Raw genomic sequence first — 20780 nt, forward strand, 5'->3', positions numbered from 1 at the left:
AAAATGCTTCCATAAAGACTATGCCCTTTGATTCTCACCATAATGCTGAGAGGAAGGAATGATCAGCTTCACTTTGAAGCCAGGCTGGAGACTATTGCCTGGGGTCACATGGTCATTAAGCACCAGCCAGGACTTGAACTGAACCCCAAGGTTCAGACATGATCGCTAGGTCCCAGCTCTTGGGTTTCCTATATCCCAGCTCTTCAGGTCACATTTTTAACTTGCTCATTTTTTAGGTGGACATAATAAACCTGTCCTAACTCAAAGGGTGACTGTGAGAATTAAGTGTGAATGTCAAAATGATGTGAAAGCTATACTCCTATAAACATTTCTTTCCACTTTTGGAGAAACTTTACAGATTTGACATTGAAAGATCTGAGTATATTTTGCTTTTCACATTGTTTGCCCCCTCAAAAATTAGGAGCAATTTTGATGGTTATAAGATTTCTAGATATAAAATTATTAATAACAGGATTGTTCACTATTACTTATGAACACAGGAATCTAAAAATCAAACCTAAATTTAATGATAAAATATTCTTGATGATTTCTTCCAAGTTTTTGATCCCACTATGTCTTCAAATGCCAAATATAGTAAACTTAAATTTTGCTATCTAATTTATCAGCATAATTTAAATATAAATAAGGCAGCATGCCCAATTACAGAATTTCATTCTGAAAATCGTGATAGATAAACAACTGCATTGCTCTTTAGGCTGTACATGCTATGCTGGATGATGGCCTTATAGCCCAACAATAATAATTTGCATTTGGTGTTGCACATATGAACAGAACATTCTCTCATTCAAATGGCCTTTTGCAACAGCTAGCCAGATGTAAGGGGGAAAGTACTATGAGAGTTTAAACATTTGTCGTTCAACTATTGAGTGATACACATATACACATATGAAACATCCTTGAAAGACTATAAAAACCTAGGGTATTGTTGGGATCTATTAAGTAAAGCTCATATTCTCCTGGGTAAGAAAGATCCTAATTTCACCCACTTTTAAGAGGAATATGTAGAATGAACAATTTTCCAAACCATCCCTTATATTAGGCCACCCTGACAAAGTTGGAAGTATTTGGATGGCAGCTACTTTCCAGGGGAGATGCTGATGGACTGGAGTTTGCTCGGTTGGGACAGAATCAGGATGCTCTCTTACAGTCTGCAGCCACTCCAGGGTTTCAGAGTTTGAATGGAACTACTGAGTGTATGCATCTATCCATTCTGAAGTTGCTTATCTTGTCAAGAAAGGTTAGCTAAAGGTCTAAATCAAAATCAAACAAGGTTGAGACTTAGAGTGTCATAATTGGAAACTAGAGCAAGGTCCTGACTTACTACATCGATTTTTGTAAGTACAGAGGACAGCTCAAAAAGATAAAATAATGAATGCCTTCCTTCTTAGTTCTTATCTCCTTTACTTTTTATAATGTTGCTAACCAGGGCTTTATAGCCTCAATGTTTTAACTTCCCACACATCTTATTTTTCATCTCTTCTCTTACTTTCCAACATTCATTGTTTTATGCTTTCTCATCTCTTTCCATTTCTCCTTTTCCTACTACATTTATTCTATTCTTTATATTCACATAAAAGGTTGAGAACTTCCTTTCATGACTTTATCTGTTGATTTCTTAAAATTAGACTTTAGTTTCCTATCCACAAATTTAATATACTTTCTTTAAAAATTCTTATTCTATTTATTTTTACTTATTCACTAATTCCAATTAATTACCCCAGCATTTCTTATATATTAATATTTCAAATTTATTTCCTGTTATTTTAAAATTTCCTATTCTTTCAGATGATTGTTGCCTTGATACCTTCATATACTTATGTATCACACCCATATTATTTTTTAGCAAAGTTTTAGTCATTAAATAAAAACACATTTTAAAATACATTAAAGCAGATTGAAAATCTTTAGCTAGATGTGGTACCCAGGACTTTCTTTTAAGGAGTTTTCCTTTAAAGAAAAAATAATGGGGAAAATTTCTCTCAAAAATATAATGGAAAATGTTAATATCTCTCAGGTATTCAGGATCATTCCCAAATCTAACAGTTCTTTTTTTGTTCTTTCAGTAGGGATACTGAGATGTGCTAAAGACTCTGTGGTGGTAATTCTATTACCTGGATCAAGCATAATTTTGATGCTGCTAATATTTTCCTTTCCCCAGATCATTGGTGATAGCTAGGGTTCTTTTCCAGGACACTGGGTAGGTGCACTTCATATACTTTTTGGAAATGGGCCATGTGTAAACAAATTTAAATATAGATGATTGGCCTAGACTGTAAGTACCTTGACCACAGAAGGCCGAAATTTTGTTTCACATTCCCAGTGTGTAGCCCATTGCTTGGCACGTAGTCAGCATGCAGTAAGTATTTGTTGAGTGGCTAACTGATGAACTAGTTAATCAGCCACTTAAGGATCAAGGTGAGACAGTTTTAAATGAGGAGGGGAGAGTGACAGGAGGATGAATGGCAGAGACCAGGCATGACTGGCTGTGTGCTTAGAGTGGGCGTCACTGGGGAAATGTCTGGAAAAACCGACGGAGTCCAGAGGCTGGATGAGGAGGAGAATAAAAATTGATGTAAAATGCTGAGAATCTGCAACTGATATAAATGAGAAACCAAAAGCAGGGAAATATGAGCTTTCTTTGAGATATGTGAGGTTTATGGTAGCCTGAAACGGAGATCTGCCAAGGCCGTCACAGGAAACGAACAAGATCTTGGTTAGAAGTCAGGGTTAATCACTCAAGTGAGAACTTCCATACTATTAAAAAAAAAAATAGTTTACGATGACTCTTGTTTAGCTCCTTTCCAAAACTCATAGCAAAACAACCAAAGCCATATTATGTAAATATTTTATAGGAGAAGATACATATTAAAAATCTTCATGACCTAATGTTAAATAAAATTGACTGAAAGGCCAAAAAATAATTAGGGGACTGGTGGCGGGAGGACATTCAAGGACCATGGAAGGGTTTCTCAAACTAGGAGAAGCAAAGGGAGTAGACAGGTTATTTTTTTAAGAAATTCCATATTTCTCTATCCCCTTCTCAAATAACATAAGAGTAGAGAAGCTTTTTGGAATGAACCACTTTAATACTATACTTTTTGATAAAGTCTAAATATAAATATTTATTAGGTTTCAAAGGAAGACTTATTATATAAGGGTTAAAAACCTAACTTGCTATATAATTTAACAGAGTAACTCTGCAAACATCAAACTTTTCAGGCCAGAATATAAAATAAACATTTACCTGATTGTGTTTGTGGGATTCTTGGACGTGGAGATGTTTTTGGTTTGGGAGGAGTTCGTGGTATCTGCTTGGAAGCTAAAAGAAAGGATACAGGTTCGGAGCTCTTGAGCTTCTCAAGAATAACAGTACCTAACCTTCTAGGAGCTCAAAGACGTTTGTTGAGTGACTGAAGACGTAAATATACAGCAATTAACATAATTAAAGCTGGCAAAGAGCAATAGAATATAAGAAGGTAATTTTCTTATTATAATAGAAAACAAAACAAGAAGGCACATTAATATCTAAGATACTCAGCTGGCAAATGAAACTGTTGAAATTTTGGGATTATCTTCTTCAAATACCTATTAAATAGGCTAAAAATAAATTTCACAATAAAATAATTCATCCTTATTATAAGTTCACATCGCAGTATCAGAGTATCCCAGAATAATATTTTAAGTACAAAAAGAAACAATTTCTTCTAAATAAAAAGCACGTTACATTCCACATATACCTAGAAGGTGAATATGTCTTAATAAGAAAGTTATGGAAAAAATTAATCTTGTTAAAGAAAACATAATTTTTATTGGTCATGTTGGGGAAGAAAAATTGAACAGAAATTGAAAGGATGTATTATTGAAGGAAGTTATCCCTTTGCTGGGAAATTCTCAAAAGAGTTCTAGGACATTCAGTGTAAAAGTCAGTTTCTTCACTAAAAAAAATTAAAGGTTTATCCTGCTGGAGGAAAATAATGATCAAATGCAAGGTCACAGCTTGTGGAAACACCTGTTTGGTTGGATGAAGTGTGTCTGAGATAAAGAGAAATAAGAAAAACAGATGGTTTCCAAGGTCATGGAGTTTCAGACCCTTAAGAAAAGCTTGCTGAAAGTAAGAGTTATTAGAGAAAAGAAGTTGAGTCTGTAGAGACTTCTTCCTGATAATTTAAATATACAAAGCATGCAATGGTTTCAGGGGAATCTTCTCGCCTGTAGAAAGAGGAACAAGATATGTCGGAGATTATACTGGTTTAGGAGCCAGAAATTAAGAACTCACTTTGCTGATCACTTGGTCTACAACCTCGGATTCTTCATCAAAGGTAAAAGGGTTTTTAAGAACCCTTCCAACCCTACAATTCTATACTTTTACAGTTTTCTTAGTCTTATGATACTGTGACTCTGAATTGCTTTGCTTGCTGAGGTTCATACTGATGGGTTATTTGCATCCTTGGGGTATAAGAGACCATCTGTAGGTAAAGGTGTGTTATGAAGCAATTCTATAAAAAATAATTCAGAATGAGATTGGTATCACTGGTAGTATCTGCAATTAAATATTTCAATCATATTAATAACCACAGCTATTAAAAAAACTTGAATACGTTAGCGATAATAGACACAGATTCAGTTAATACAGTCAGTGTGGAATTTTGGTAAAATTAAACTGTAGAGTTTAATAGTCAAAGTTTAATGGGGTATTCTGAGGACAATGAATAAAATTAATATCCATATCTCCTTTGGAAATAGAGCCATATAAAATAGTTTCATGGCCATCAAAATACAAGTTTGAGCTTATATATGATAAACTGCTGTTCTGAGGGAGCCTGTAGACACTGAAAGACTTTTTTCCTTGTAAGAAGAAGTACATTTAGCTGTCTGCATTGATGCTTTGTTTTCCTACATTTCAAATTCTACCAAGGAAACCCTTATGACTTGCCAACCAACTGGTGTGATTTCAGTTTCTCTTATTTGTATCCAGTGAAGTGGCCAAGCTGCCACGGGAAGGAGCAGAAGAAAGTAGTAAGGTGATAGCATTTAAAATTGGGATAGAATATAAATGTTCTTCTCCAGAAATATTTCTATTTCCTATATGAAAGACTTGTGGAATAGCTGAGAGGTGTGTTTCAGTTAATCCTAAATGATATTCACAACGCTACTATGGGACTGGTTACAGATTATGGATAGAAAGAGGAATGGGGCATCAGAAAGGTAGGATCGCCCATCAAAGACTGGGAGCAGCAATGATGGCTTCCAACAGCTAGTCATAGTGCCCAACTATCATCTTCCTGTTCTTTAAGTTCTGTGAACATTCACCTTCTACATGAAATACAAAACAATACATTTACCCAGTGTGGTCTGAGGCTCATCTGGGTTGTGTAGAATTACAGTTTGGGGAGGCAGAGGTGATGTTTCTACAGTAATTGAAGGAACGTACTCAGGGTTACTATAGTGCTTCATGCACCTTTAGTACAGAAAGGATGGTAACAAGTAGATTTTACAGAAAAAAAGAAAATTGCAGTAAATACTACTCTTACTTCTTAATAATGTATTTAGTTTAAAAACTGCTTAGAGATGCCAGGTTATAAAATACTTTCAAGGTAAGCAATATCCTTACTTTTTAAATCATCACTCCACACTAGTACCTCCCGCAATAATGCTAGAAAATCAAGAATAACCATAAAACAAAGTAATAAAAACTGTTAAAGCCTAAGCCATTCAGCACCACTGAATTTTGTTTAACAAAGGAAAAAATCAAACAAGTAAATCAATGTGATGAAATAATGACTGCTAATGAAGTGTGTTGCTAGGTCAGAAGGTATAAGTGGCTCATCGTACAAAAATATATTATCTGAAATATTCAACATAATACCAAACTGGCAGAATGTTCAACCTTAGGAAAAAGATGCTTTAGATTTGACAGCTTCAGTGACTGAAATAGCGAGAGGCCAAGATCTAGATACAAAGCTCAATGAGAGAAGACGCTTTTTTGGACAATGGTTATGAAGAGAAGCATCTAGAAAGAAAATTAACTGTGATGAGGAAGAATGATGTTGCAACATGGATTCACAATGAAGAAGAACCTGGGTTTTCTGGTGATGGTGACAGTGAGGACAAAAGCTGCCGGGGTGTATCATTACCTAGCGTGGTCTCAGGTGGTTCAGACACATGTGTAATAGATTCCACAACTGTATCAAAACAAAGGAGAACAATTTTAAAAACTGTAAGATGTTAAGCTGCAGTCAAGTATTTCTTTCTTGAATATCAACCACAGTCTCTTGGGAATCTGCATCACATTTTTACAGATAGGACAATGGGTTAGGATAAGAAAAAAGCAATCTGAGAGGGATGTCCTATTCTATAATCCTAAACCTCCAACTTTCATTAACTGTCAAATGTTATTATGCCTCAATACATAGACACCACAGAGAAACTGAAATTTATTTCTGTATTCAGAGTCAATTATCATTTTAATTTTAGGAATTCAAGGATTTTAGAAGCTATGGCTCTTCAAAGCTAGTGAACTGTAGAACAAGTACCCCAGCTTGGACTTTCATTTTCTTTGAAAAGTAATAGATACTGATTAAAATATTTTGAATAAAAGAATCAAAGCATGAAAACCTTTACCACCTTCTGTCTCTGGCTCCTCTGGCCTGAGTGGTGCTTTGGTGGTGGAATAGACATAATCTATTTCAGTTGGTGCTAGAGAAGAAACCAAATGGTGGGTTAGCAGTGGGCAACCCATAGTACCCACTATCATGGAACACTGTTTAATTTGAAAACAGAGGTTAATTATCCTAATTAGATAATCTATCCTAGATAGATTTGTGAGGATAAATAACATTTAGAGAGAATATGAAGATGACTACAATTTAAGAGGGCGGAAACGAAGGCAGGGTGCAGTGTGGAACACACACACCAACGCACACACGAACTAGCATGATCTACAGCAATTTCCACCTGGAGCAAAGCAGATAACTTCATCTCCTTACATATTTTTGTTTAAGGATTCCAGTGAGAAAAAGACATAGAGTGAGTTCTTTGAAAGCAAGAGGATGCATCCTAAAATGAACATGAAAAATAGGATGTGCATATTTGCATTAAAAGAGTGCTCAGAATATTAAAAAATGAACTTTTGCATTCAGAGTCAGAGGGAACTAGGTGAGGAGATTGTGAAACTTGCAAGGCAACATAGCGGGCACTTGCATAGTGTGCTGTAGATAACATTTAACTGTCAAGATCCACTGGAGGAGCACAGGCAAGATGTGAGAAGCTATGAAATGCCACGAAGCGTGAGGACATCCCAAGATGACTTTTGCAATGTGATGGAAAAGCACATACACCTGACTTCCCCTTGGGGAACATTATTACCTATAGCTTCCTTTGATGACTCAGTGCTAAATGTAAGCAATTCCAGGACTTCAGAAACTAGCAAAAAACACAAAATGGTACAATTTATCAAGGATGACTTGCTGCAAGCATTGAATAAATTCACACAAAGTATTTAGACACGTGACTTGTACTTTAGTCAATGTGAGCAGTGACTATAATAACAAGAGTACTATTAACCCTAATAACTGAATCATAATTCTGTAAGTACTGCAGGTTATCATTAACAACCATACCTTGTTCCATCAACATAAGCATCCAAATGCCATTTAGCTAATTAAGAGATACACAAAGGGGATGAAAAGAAATTATAATCCCGTTAGGAAAAAATAAAGATCTGGTCTTTCAAAATAAATGTCAGAGGGTTGCCACAGCATTAATAAGCATAATCTTAAAAATTTGTTTTTAATTTTGAAGGGCAATAATGTGTAGGTTCATACTATGTAAGGTGAATTTTGTTATCTTCACTGAAGTGAGAGCTTTCTTCTTTCTTAAGGGTCACAACTGAATGAGCATTCTCTTCACATAGCAGAACACAAATTTAGCTTACTACTAAAGAGAATCACAAGTTTGTAACTTTGTGAAAAATAAAGGTAAAGAATAGAATCATTTCTTCTAAGTGGTTTTGTTGACTACTTAATCAGATATGTGATTATTCTGTTATAGAGTAAACCCAATGAAATGAAGGTAAGTATTTCTATACAGTTGAATAACAATTAATATGAAAAGAATGTATTACTAATTTGCACTTATTTGCAATCATGGAAAGAGCATGTACCATATATAGGGTTGTTAAATGTGTATTCGTTTGCATTTTTCAATGTGTGGAAATACAATACTCGGGGTGTGTTCCCTGAAGCTCAATGGTGTCCAGACAGATTAAATAATCTATTTACCAGGCTGACTTTGGGTCATTTCTAGGCTTGGTGATGTCACTGGCTTCAAAATAAGAGTTCGCAGTTCAGGGGGAGCTGAAAGAAGAGGGTCTAAGTTGTCAAACTAATTATGGATAATTTATGTCACAGAATTTAGACAAAGGTAACAATACAAAGACCTTCAGAATCACAGTGTTATGAATAGGCATGCAGAGTTTGCATTATTTAAACCAGAGATTGGCAAATTATGCCCCCCCGCCCAAGCCAGCCCTCTTCCTGACGAGTGAACTAAGTGATTTTTACATTTTTAAATGATTGAAAAAAATTAAAAGAAGCGTGATAATCTATGACATGTAAAAAATGGTATGAAATTCAAAGAAAGTTTTGTTGAAACACAGCCACACGTACAAACTAAAATGACTCAAGGCCAAGATGTAAGTGATATACAAATATGCCTTGAATCATCTTAGTTTGTATGTGTGGCTGTGTTTCAACAAAACTTCAGTGGCTTCAAGCTACAACAGCAGAATTGAGAAGATATAATAGAGACTGAATGGCCTCCAAAGCCTAAAATGTTCACTATCTAACTGTTCACATTAAAAAAAAAGAAATCACTGATTTACTGATCCCTGATGTTAATTATCCTTTTAGAAAAAGCAACAGCCTATTTGAAAAAGTAAGGGTCTTAAAGACTATTGTGTCTGAATCTATATTTCCACAAGGGCTTTCTAAGAATTTCTTACAGCTGATTTCAAGACAATATTATCAACAAAATATTCAGTATCATCTAGGAGTATTTTGTTCTATGTTCCAGTTTGACCACCCCCTCAGGAACCATCAATATATGTCAAAATGTTTTATTTTCTTGTTTTCACCATTCCAACCATCAATTTAAGTCTTAGTTATTTCAAATCTCAACTATTCCCTGTAAGACCACAGAGAACCTTGATTCCTTTAAATGTTTTCTTTCTATATTTTTAATCAAACAAGCTTATACTTTTGTATAAGCAAATTATCTTTCATCTAAGAAAAATTCAAGGCTCAATTCTTCACAATTATATTGTACTTTAAGAGGTAAAACATGTCCTTACATTGTTATCTCTATCTCTGTTCCACACCCCACTCTGCTCAACTACTAACATGGTGCTGGGACCACAGGGGGCAAGGAAATGGTTGTTTACCTAAGACAAAGAAGCAATGCTATTTTAAAAAGGAATTAATGAAACAGAATGCTAAGAGAGTTGAGTAAGATGCATCTTTTGTTAGAGACAATTCTTATGCATTTGGCTACCATATAGATCTCCTCCAACCATGAGCATTCTGGTCCATGTGCAATGGTAGAAATGCTACTTTCTCTCTTAGACTGCACAGAGGTGGGAAAAGCAAGTTAGCAAGCCATATCACTGTCACTCTTGGGACCCAACTGCAATGGGCTGGAAGGACTTCTTGAACTAAAATCCATAGATTTTCTTGGTTTCAACTGTGGAGCTTTGAGAAGTTTAAAGTTTGTAAGAAGGATGTTCCCCCCACCCCATGTTTTGAAACTAAAGGAAGAAAATGTTGAGTTGCTATTGTATTTGTAGGTCTAAAAACCATCAACATTGAATGTGGACAAATGTTTTCTAAAATATTAGATTTTCTTGGCTTTACTGCCTAAGTTTGAAAATTTTACTTTACTGTCCAATTTGTTCCTTATCACTGAGGGTCTTTCAGAGATCAATAACAAAATTTGTTAAAGATATAGATATTACTATATATAATTAGATACTCAGAGAGATTCCTACTTAATGATTAAGAATCAATGCTAAACTGTGGTGGAGAATAAGGAATAGTCAAGTTCATTAATGTAGGGGTAAGCCTGTGAATTACATTCACTAGAACTGTCTCTTCCAAGAAGCAACCTTTTAAAAATAATTTAATAGGGAAATCATTCCTTGAAATAGGAAGAGAATAATGAGAATATCACAAAAAAATCTTAGAGAGTGGTTCAGAGAAATTTCATGGTACTGAATTATCACCATTTTATGGATCTACATACCAAATAGAAGGGGAACAATTTGGGCTTCAGACTCTTCACGGAATCACATAATGAAATGCTAAAGGGGATTTCATGGCAGATAGATTTCCTCACCTGGATCCAGGGACATCTGTTACAAATAACAGGTTGCCCTTGAATTAAGAATCCTGACTACTTATAAGATGAAACATGAGACAGAATTACAACAGCCGTCAAAGGAAGCAGGAGCAACTCTGGCCATGATAGTGATGGGTTGGGTTTTTAATGAGGTCACAAAAGTCATTACCTGATGTTGCTTCTGGAGCTTCAGAGCTATGAATAACAGGTTCAAAGCTTGTAGCAGAAACTAACCAAAAGCAACAAGGGGAACATAAGAAAGTTTAAACACACACATAGAAAGTCTTAATTTTTCTTTCAAAACAGTAGTTTCGAATGACAACATTTTTTTTAACTTTTATAAATTCCGAGAAAGCAAATAGTCTCCGAGGCTAGGAGCAATTCCTCGCGGAAAGTAGGTACAACCTTTGAACTCTGCTATGAATCTTAGTATAGTCAACAGGAGACTGGCCTAGGTGTTTGATTTTCTGATTCTAATATGGAAGCTTGCATTGGAAAATCTGTTTAGGCAATATACGTTAAAAATATGTGAAAGGAATTTGTTGCATTTCTTAGAAGTTGGAAAAAAACCTATGGTTATATACTATAATAGATCATATGTGTTTAACTGTAGATGTATCATGAGTAACTATGTGAGTATTGCTACAAATAAAAGTGACCAAGAACTTCATCCAAGAAGCAACTGCTAACCATACTACAATGCCTCAACTCTTAGGGAACAGGAAGTCTGTTGCTTTCCATCAAAGGCACTGCTTTGGGAGCCCACATGGACACATTGCTAGGGTTTACCCCTCAAACCATGGAACAACACGTTTACCCAATTTGGTCTGAGGTGCTTCAGGGCTTGATGTGGTTTTAGGTCTGGGACGTGGACGTCGAACTCGTGTTGTTTTATAAGCTGAAGGAAGAAATATTGGATTAATACTGGATTATTATTATTCTAGTGAAGGTGGTATTGGAAATAAGGTTCTAGATTTTCTAAAATACGTTTCCTTGAAATTTAAGGCATATATTTTTAAGATCCAAATATTTTTGCCTATTTTGTTCATTATTTTATCACAGAGTCTTGAGGTGAAAATTACACATAAAATTAAGTCAAGAATAGGAGTCTTATAAATTTCTAACGTTAAAAAAGGTAAGGACTATCATCAAACCATAGGTAGTTCACAGTAAGAAATTTAAATATTCCCCCAAGCCATGGAACTACACATTGTTATATTTTAGCTCATCTAGAGAAGATACAGACATTCCTGACTGCATTTGAAGCTCAGCTTTAAAAATGAGCCCCATTTAGACAAAAGTAGTACATGATACAAATTCAATTAAGATTACACAGCAGAAAAATACCCTGACCTAATCCCATGCATATCTTTTAAAACAATAGGCAACTTCTTTTAGAGTCTTTAATACTCTTATTGAGAAGAATAAGCAAGTTGCAGAACAGCAGAGGATGACAAGATAGCCTTAAGAAGCTAGTGATAATGTGATGACGATGAGGATGATAATGCTAGAATGCATTGATAATGGGCAGGAAAAAAATGTTGTGGAACACAGAATATCATTACCTAATGTTGTTTCTGGAGCCTTGGTTGTACGAGTGACAGGTTCAATGACTGTAGGAAGAACTAGCCAAAGACAATAAAACAAACCAAAGAGATTTCAAAAATGTACTTGAAGACTAAATTCAGAAGCTAGTTTTTAAGCTTCAGGACAGAGAGAAAAGAGACACATACTTGTTCTTTGCAGATCTGACCAAATTATGGCCAATATCCATCAACCTCATAAGTCAGGTTATGCACTCTGTTCAATATCACTGTGGTCAACAAGAAGTTCTAGATGTTTGGTTATCTGACCCTTGCTAGTATGGAAGACTTTGCTAGATGAGCTTTTTACACATATATGAATATAAACATGTTAGACTTTTCTAACTACTGGAAATAGCACTTATCAATCTATTTGCACTTCTATACAAGTTGACATATAAATGTCTACTATTTTGTTCACTATTTCAATAATCATGGGTATAATAATGAATTCACATGTTCAAAAGTATAAGGATCAATGTATAAAATGGGGCATGCTCATCAAAATTTCAAAGTGGTTCTTCATTCAGTAAAAGACAAGAAACTCTTAAACCCTGTTAAAGAAGGAGAAAGAATCAGCCTATTCTGTCATAAAAGCCCATCATTTAAGCTTGTAAGATTTAGGCACGTTCAAAAATTTGACCATTATCTAAAAGCATTATTCCTTGAAACAACAGATTCACCAGTCCAATCACACAGATCCTAATTCAATAAAAAGTAACACAATAAAAAACACGGCATTTCTACAAATGATGAGGAAAAAGCAAGTGAGAAGAATAAGTGATAAATGGGAATTCACATCTGAAAGAAGGCTTAATAGTCAACACTGTTTAAACAAATGTACATGATCACATGACAACGATGAGTAGATACACAGCAATTAGTATATACACAGTTCTCTTGGAGTCAACAGATGACATAGAGCTTAGCATAATTACAAGGTAAAGATTGTAATAGAATGACAATAGAGGGGTTAGAAATGGCTTTAAGATACAGGAGAACCTGTATCTTATACTATCATGGTATGGCTATAATGGTATGACAATGAACAGGAAGAGTGCCATTTGAAGGACACACATGCTCATTACCCACGATTTCTGGAGCTTCAGTTCTAAGAGTACCAGGTTCAAGATCTGTAGTGGGAACTAGTCAAAAACAATGAAACAAACACTTGTGAAAAGTCAGCAAATTAAATCTTACCAGTATAATATTGCTTCAGAAGGTACATAACAATTTGAAATTTTTTTTGAAATCACATACTTGTTATTTAATGATTTGGTCAGCTAAAGCCAGGTAGATATTCTTATATGAGACAGTCATAGCATACACAATCTGGTAAATATCTTCATAAAGCCAACATGAGTTTCTCCTAGGTATCTAAGTACCTAATTCCAATCATTGTAGAACACTGATCTAGGAAAATTATCTAAACATTTTACCAAATATGTACTTATGTAACTGTTCTGACAACTGTTGACTTTTCTGTGGAAGCTTTAAGAAAAACAACATGTCTAAGTTCTCATCACCAGGAAAAATATTTTTCTACTGCTTTCATCTATCTATATGAGGTGATGGATTAAACTAAACAACTAAAGCTACTGTGGGAATCATCTCATGAAACACGCAAGTCAAATCATTATGCTGTATGCCTTAAACTTATACAGTGCTGCATGTCAATTTTCTCTCAATAAAATTGGAAGAAAATAGCGTGTGTATATAAGCATGTATACAATAAGTAGATTTTGTGTTTATAGACATGGACAAGAATTAAGCCAAGTGAAGCATACAGATCTTGTTGAGAACAGCTATTTGGAAGTAGGCTGAGACCTTGTTTGAGGCAAAAGCACTCAATAAATCAGGATATAAGAACGAATAGTGTGTGGGGCCCAGCAGAGCACTTAACGTGCTCTGTTCTAATCATAAAAATGTTGTACCCTGTATAGGGGGAAGAGACCATTGCAGGAGAGACTGCTGATGCTTTTGGGTCAGATCCAGACTTCTGAGTCATACTTTCAAGGACTTTCTTCAACTGCTCTTATGGACCCTTCCAAACACAGCACTCTTCATTACCGCTGAGCAGCAGAACCCCCTTCTGTGCTCGTGGGTTGGTCTCTTCACCTTTCTTTTTGTCTCAGTCTCCATGATTTTAAGACTTCTTACTTCTGTCCTTCACAGACTTTTCTCCCTTTCAGCTGAGAGATGTTTAGAACCCCTGCATAAAAGAACTCTGTTTGCAGAGACATACTGCCTAGGTTCAACCTTTTAATGTTTCACACTGAGGCGGGTTCTGAATTTGCCTCTACTCCAGACTGAGAAGTAAGAAGTCGCTGCCTTCTCTGATATCCTCACAGCTGTTGACGGGCTCTGAGGACAGGTAAGTTACTTCATGTGTGTTTCTTGAAATAAAAATGATTGGTTTAAGACATTTTGTCTTTAAGTGCAGAATGGAGTGGAATGAGAAAACGCAAATAAAGTACACAGTACATCAAAGAGTAGATCCTTATGCAGAAGGCACAGAGAATTCAGCTATCGCAGAGTCCCTCCCACCCCCTCATCACATTTTCCTTCGCTAACTCAACAGTGGGAAGCAGCGACCGGTCATTTCGTGCCTTTACCCACACAGGGCTCACGTGGGCAACCACTCCCACTACTGGATCAATCCAAGACTCCCCGGAGATGCAAGGACTCAGTCCTTTAATGAGAAACCCACATTTACCCGGTTTGGTTTGAGGTGCCTCAGGAGTTGTTGTAGTTTTAAGTTTGGGACGCGGACGACGGGTCCGTTTTGATGTTTTAGGAGCTGAAGAAAGAAAACCTTCAGTTACTTCAGAGTTCGTAGTTCAGCAGCTATGGGTAGCAGAACACATGTCTTCAGATTTCCTACAACTTACTAGATTTCCTCATATTTCAGGAAGTGTGTCTTTTAAACTTTTTAATTTGAAGCTTTCACCCTTATTATAATAGTATTTTTTTCACATGTGGAAGTTTACTGGGAATAAGTCATATATGAAAGTAAGTTATTCATTTAAAAAGAAGAATCATTCAAAGAACTCTTTTTTGAATTAAAAAGGACAAGAACCATTGCTAAAATATTATGATGGTGGTGATGGTACAAACTCTTCGATGGTTTACTAAAATAAGACCATGTCATCAACTTTTCAGTTAAAGAACAAATATCATATAGACAGCTAAAAAAAAAAAAAAAAGAACTTTAGATCCACAAAAAACCCCCTTTTCTAACTTTTGTTAGGATTACAAGAATTGCTTTTTAAACTCAACTTAAACAAAACATTGGTTAAAAACATATGCAATGGCAAGAACAATTTCAGATGGTTACATGTATAACAATTGATCTGAGTTAGCTTCATGCATAAGCTCTCTTAGAAACAAGGGATAACTTGTTTTAAGAGTCAGAGTCTTCTGAACTTTCAGGATGAAGAATATCATGGAGTGATAATAGAGGATGATGATATAGCTTTATGAAGCAAAAGAACCTGTAGCTGTGATGTTGATGGAATGAGTTTGACAATGAGAAGCAAAAGCACTTACTGAAGATCACATGTTATTACCTTTTGTTGTTACCCAAGCATCAGTTCTGAATGTAACAGGTTCAAAGTCTGCAGTAGGAACTGACCAAAAGTTTTAAAAATAAAACAAATGATTGTTTTAAATAAAAGAAAACTTAAGACATTGACTGCAAAAAGGATCTGACTAGTGTAACATTGCAAGTTTTAAAAACTCTTAAACTAGAAGGGTAAACAATTGGTTTTCTAAAAATTGGCCATACCTAAGTCAGGTACCTATTCCCTTAGTCCTCCTTTTATTATCTGATTCTAAATTAATAAGCCAAAGTAGGATGTTTGGGTATTGGTAAGGACCTATCTTGGGAAAGAGACTGAGGCCTCAGCATGATGAATCAGATTGGGTACATCTCCATATTACGCAAAGAAAGAACATGTCTTCATGAACAAAGAGGAACTTTGATAAATACTTGATCGAATCTCAATGGCTTCATCGGGTGCCTAAAGATCTGCACCTTGGGAGTCTGACGTGGACCAAGCAAGATCTAGAAAAGCTTTGAGTAACACCTTGAAATCAGATATCCTTTGTATTATATTACAGTTAGACTTTCTCCTTTGATTGGTCTCTACTTATATCCACTCTTTCTGATTTTATTCTTTTCCATCTTTCTACTCATCTATGTCCCACGATGATGTCAAGGCTCCACTTTATTTAATTTGGGCACATTCCAGCTTTCATTGTCAATGCCCCTGAGCTATAATGTTATCCTACAGAATCAGCAATACTGAGAAAACTGTTTCTTTTCCCAATAAAGAAGAAACAGTGACTGCTTGGAAACTTTCAAAACCAGGGTAAATTTTGGAATAACTAAAATAAATTTTTATATAATTTTTCAATCCACGTAAATCTTTTATTAACCTCTCTGTAAACTGCAGAGGGAAATAGTTAAGGCTTTTAATACGAAGTTCCCCACAATCAGATTTCAACCTTCAGCTCATGGTGTAATCACTGTTTTCCACAATCACAAGTTCCTAAATTTCATCTGTAACAAGAATGAGATAGTTATACATCAACAGCGTACAGTCTAAATCTGATGAGTAAAAGGGCTTTGCCTGACCTATTTGGTGTTTGAAAATTGGGATATTTTACTGAAAAAACTAAAACTTTGGAAACACCCTAAAAAAATTGGAAGGTCTAGAAATAGTCTGCATGGCAATAATTAGCAAAACTAAGTCACAGCTGAACTCTGTGGATGAGGAGGGAATTTTCTTGTTTGCCCCAGTCTCTACTCCTCTACACTGTCTCATTTTTAGTCCTTTTTTCTCATTTACAATATACACTTGGTCATTATAGACATTTGAATTTTCCCATCATGTACTTTTTTACTTTCTTGTCTTTGACCCTCCTTTCTGCTGCTCTCTTTTTTCCTAATGAATGCTTTCTTAAGTTACCTCCTTTTTTCAAAGGTTACCTCTTGGTTTTTTTATATTTTAATTATTTATTAAATTTTACATATAACTTTTATAATCATTAGTAAGTGTATATGATTCATGCATTTTTTTCCCTACATTTGCTATTTTCATAATAAAAAGAACAGTGAGAAAAATATTTATAGATAATATATAATATATATAAACAAATATAATATGGATAATATAAATGGTAATAACTGACATGAAAAACTTTATAACATTGACTACATACATATTTTAAATTATTTATAATATATACGTATTATGCTGGAGACCCGGTTTCGATCCCTGGGTCAGGAATATCCCTTGGAGAAGGAAATGGCAACCCACTCCAGTACTCTTGCCTGGAAAATCCCATGGATGGAGGAGCCTGGTGGGCTACAGCCCATGGGGTCACAAAGAGTTGGACACGACTGAGTGACTTCACTTTCTTTCTTTCATAATATATACATATAATGATTGCTAATGTATATACATATATATCAATATATGTTAAGCTCAAGGCAACAAGTATCACCACTTTTTATTTTTTTGCAGAGAAGGATGCATTTAAATAAGAAATTAATATCAAAATGAGAAATTTATATCAAACACAGTTTAAAAACTCCAAATATTTGGAAATTAAAGGTCCACTTAAAAATGATGGCTGTATCTAAGAAGCCATAACAAGGAAAAGTAGAAAACATTTTTAACAGAATAAAAATGAAAAGAGAATTTATCAGAATTTGTTGCATGCAGCTGAAGCTGCTCAATGCAACTAAATACAATGTGGAAAGTTGAATAAGGTATGAAAACAAATATTAGACACTAGCATAAAATTCTGTGAAACTGGAACAAAATCTGTCCTTTGTAATATTGCATCACATATTAATTTCCATTTTTTTAACAACAGTATCATAGTATTTCTTTATATTCTCAGAATTGGATTAGGAGTTTCAAGCCTCACATTTTTTTAAATCACTAAAACAATAAGTGCTCTAGACTTTAAGCAGTAACCTAGTAGTAATACTAGATTCGAGAGTAAATGGAGCTATATCAAAGTTTTAAGTGAATATAAATCAGAAATCTAGCATTATGTTCATTTTTAGTCAAATAAGTAAGGCTTCATTCTTTCTAAATTTATCTTTCTCTGCCCCGAAGATTTATGTACCTAGCACATCTTGTTGATAGCACCCAAATATCAAGCTTATATTTTCATAGATGTGTATATTGCCAACTTCTATTTTATTTACCAAGGAAAGGCTTTTGTTCTTAACTGTCTTGCAGGTTTTAGGATGAAAACACATCTTCCACATCTGGTACAACAGCACCTTTGGAGGCTACTGAAGGCAGTTAATGTTTATTAGTTTGAACTGAATATGCCTAATTTTTCTAGAGAAGCTTTCTTTTCCAAAGATAAGTGGAAGTTAACAAAGTGTACAGCAACAGAGATTTTTACAGAGGGAGTATGAGGCATTCGGCTCCTGACAAATCTCCCCCTACTGTGCTCTTCTCAGCAGCTCTGCAGTAGGAACTGCAAATCAACACGAGCTGTGTCTTTACTCTCTGGGGGCATACCGGTTACTCCCAACAACTGAGATTACTCGGCACCCTGTTGGGTTAGGTTGTTGGAACTCTAAGCCAGCAAAACTTTTACCTGGTTTGGACTCAGGAGCTTCAGTACTTGGTGTGGTTTTTGGTCTGGGATGTGGATGAATTGTCTGTTGTGATGTTTTAGAAGCTGAAGGAAGAAATTCTTGGGTTATTACATAACAACATTACCCAGGGTTCTGGAACCTATGGGAAGCAAAAACATGACTCTAGATTTTCTACATCTTATCAGATATTAGATATCATTAGATATTTACCTTTTTAGTTTGAGATTTTTGTCACATACATAAATTCCTTTTGTATCTTCTTTTATCATAGAAGATTTTTTGAAGACAAAAATCAATTTTAATATAGGAAATAAAGATTAGTAATTATAATCAAACTCTCCTAGAGCAGTGTGGTTGGGCAACAAAAAGGTTAAGGACTGTTGCTCAATTTTAATAGATTATGAAGGACAGTCAAACTAAATATCAGGTTTATAATTTAATTTTTTAATCTCTGGTACATGTTCTATGTAACTATTAAAAAAAGAACACATTACTACCTAAATAGAAACAAAACAACAAAATACTATGCAAATAGAGAAAGGGTAGAAATGTAGATGTGCAAAGAATGGATCCTCTTGGCCCTGTGAGAGTCGTTGTTGATGGCTTTATCTGTCTAGACAAGAAACAGATCTGTGATGTGTTTGCAAACCAGTTTTTACCACAAGCACCGCTTGAACAAAACACAAAATGATACAATTTCAAACAGGTTACCCAGCAAATATCTTAAAGCAGGCTCACCTAGGGCTAATTCTATTAAAAACAACTGATAATTTAAGAGTTTTCAATAATTTTAAGAAGAATGTAGATAAAGAATAAAACTACTGTCACATGGAGCAAGATGAAACTCTGAGTCTAATAATAAGCAGGATAAGGCTTGTTGAAAACGCAATTTTTCATTACCTAATGTTGTTCCAGGGGCCTCTGTTCTAAGAGTGACAGGTTCAAGGGTTGTAGCAGGAACTGACCAAAAAATAATACAGTAAAGCAAAGAGATTTAAAAATATATGAAAAGTTAGAACATTTGCACCCCAACAAGATTTGCTTGTATATCATTCCTTCCACAAACAAACAAAAAATAACAGAGAAAGAGCAGATGACTGTTCTTTGGCCAAGCAATAGTTATGGTCAGTCTTAGGCTGGGCCTTGAACTATCTTGAGTCAACATGAAATGCTCCTAGATTTTAACTAATAGATTCTAACCAATATGGAAAACTCTGCACTGGAAAATATCTTCAGGCATTTACCTAATATACAATGAGGAAAAAAAAAAAACAAAAAACCTGTCTTTAAAGTAATCTGATCAACCTGTACTTCCACAGAAGCTGAAAAGGAGCATGTACGACGTTTAGGTTAACATGGATATAATAGTGTGTACGTTTGAAGTAGATATTAAAATTAACCATGGAAGTGGATGGTGTTGGTCCTGCCAAGAGCTCAGCTATGGAAAGAGAGTCAGAGATCTCTGTTCAAATCATGACACATAAAAGAGCAGGATAAAGTGGTCACTCAGTCTGTAATATTCAGCAGAGCATCTTTCTGGCCTAAGCCTGGAAACAATGGAAATCAAAGACTGTTGACATCTTTCGAATCTAACTTCCTGAATCAAGGTCTCACAATCCTCTTTCAATTGGCTGGATGGACCCATGCTAATGTAGCATCACCAGTCGCCCTGTTTTGACCACTAGAAGTAGGACAGTCTGTCCTAGGCGACTCCCCGCCCCACCTTTGCCTCCACCACCACACGCCTGGTCCTTCTGCCTTGGTTCATGGTTCCCTCCACGTATGCAAGTCCCGTAGTGGGCCCAAACCTCAAGGGCCAAGGGCCAAGTCCAGCCTACCTTGATTTTTCTCTTTGTCTCATGAAAACATATGCTCGACTTTACTGTTTTACAAGTAAAATAAGTTTCCCACAACTGGCATATCACCCACAGATGCTAATATTGATCCAGGAATTTGCAAGAGACTTTCAATTTGTTTATTTACTTGAATGGAGTATATTGGCTCTGCTAAAGAAGTTTTAAGATCTGAGTGGAATTTTACAGTAAAAAACTTACTAAATGTATATCAAAGATGACTCTCACATAGAAAGAACTAGGGATGCTGGCACCAACTGTATGTTACACAGTCCTGTTCTCCTCGACACCAGGTAGAGG

The 20780-nt window shown here is 35.4% G+C and overlaps 1 protein-coding gene across 33 annotated transcripts in view; it reads right to left on the reverse strand.

Annotated features, from left to right (window-relative positions):
- ABI3BP (ABI family member 3 binding protein) overlaps nucleotides 1-20780 on the reverse strand; it is a 274479-nt gene that overhangs the window by 80161 nt on the left and 173538 nt on the right. For 20 of the 33 annotated variants that reach the window (XM_061134006.1, XM_061134020.1, XM_061134000.1 and 17 more), the window contains 13 exons: nucleotides 19528-19587; nucleotides 18627-18710; nucleotides 15566-15625; nucleotides 14713-14796; nucleotides 13085-13141; nucleotides 11979-12038; nucleotides 11231-11311; nucleotides 10583-10642; nucleotides 8301-8375; nucleotides 7387-7443; nucleotides 6646-6717; nucleotides 6156-6203; nucleotides 3266-3340 (listed from right to left, as the gene is read on the reverse strand). In XM_061134006.1, the coding sequence (XP_060989989.1) occupies nucleotides 3266-3340; nucleotides 6156-6203; nucleotides 6646-6717; nucleotides 7387-7443; nucleotides 8301-8375; nucleotides 10583-10642; nucleotides 11231-11311; nucleotides 11979-12038; nucleotides 13085-13141; nucleotides 14713-14796; nucleotides 15566-15625; nucleotides 18627-18710; nucleotides 19528-19587 (873 nt within the window). The remainder of the gene's footprint in view (nucleotides 1-3265; nucleotides 3341-6155; nucleotides 6204-6645; nucleotides 6718-7386; nucleotides 7444-8300; nucleotides 8376-10582; nucleotides 10643-11230; nucleotides 11312-11978; nucleotides 12039-13084; nucleotides 13142-14712; nucleotides 14797-15565; nucleotides 15626-18626; nucleotides 18711-19527; nucleotides 19588-20780) is intronic. The other 13 variants (XM_061134009.1, XM_061134003.1, XM_061133997.1 and 10 more) reach the window with 8 other exon arrangements.

The sequence above is a fragment of the Dama dama genome, chromosome 31, assembly GCF_033118175.1.
Source record: "Dama dama isolate Ldn47 chromosome 31, ASM3311817v1, whole genome shotgun sequence".
Classification (NCBI taxonomy): domain Eukaryota; kingdom Metazoa; phylum Chordata; class Mammalia; order Artiodactyla; family Cervidae; genus Dama; species Dama dama.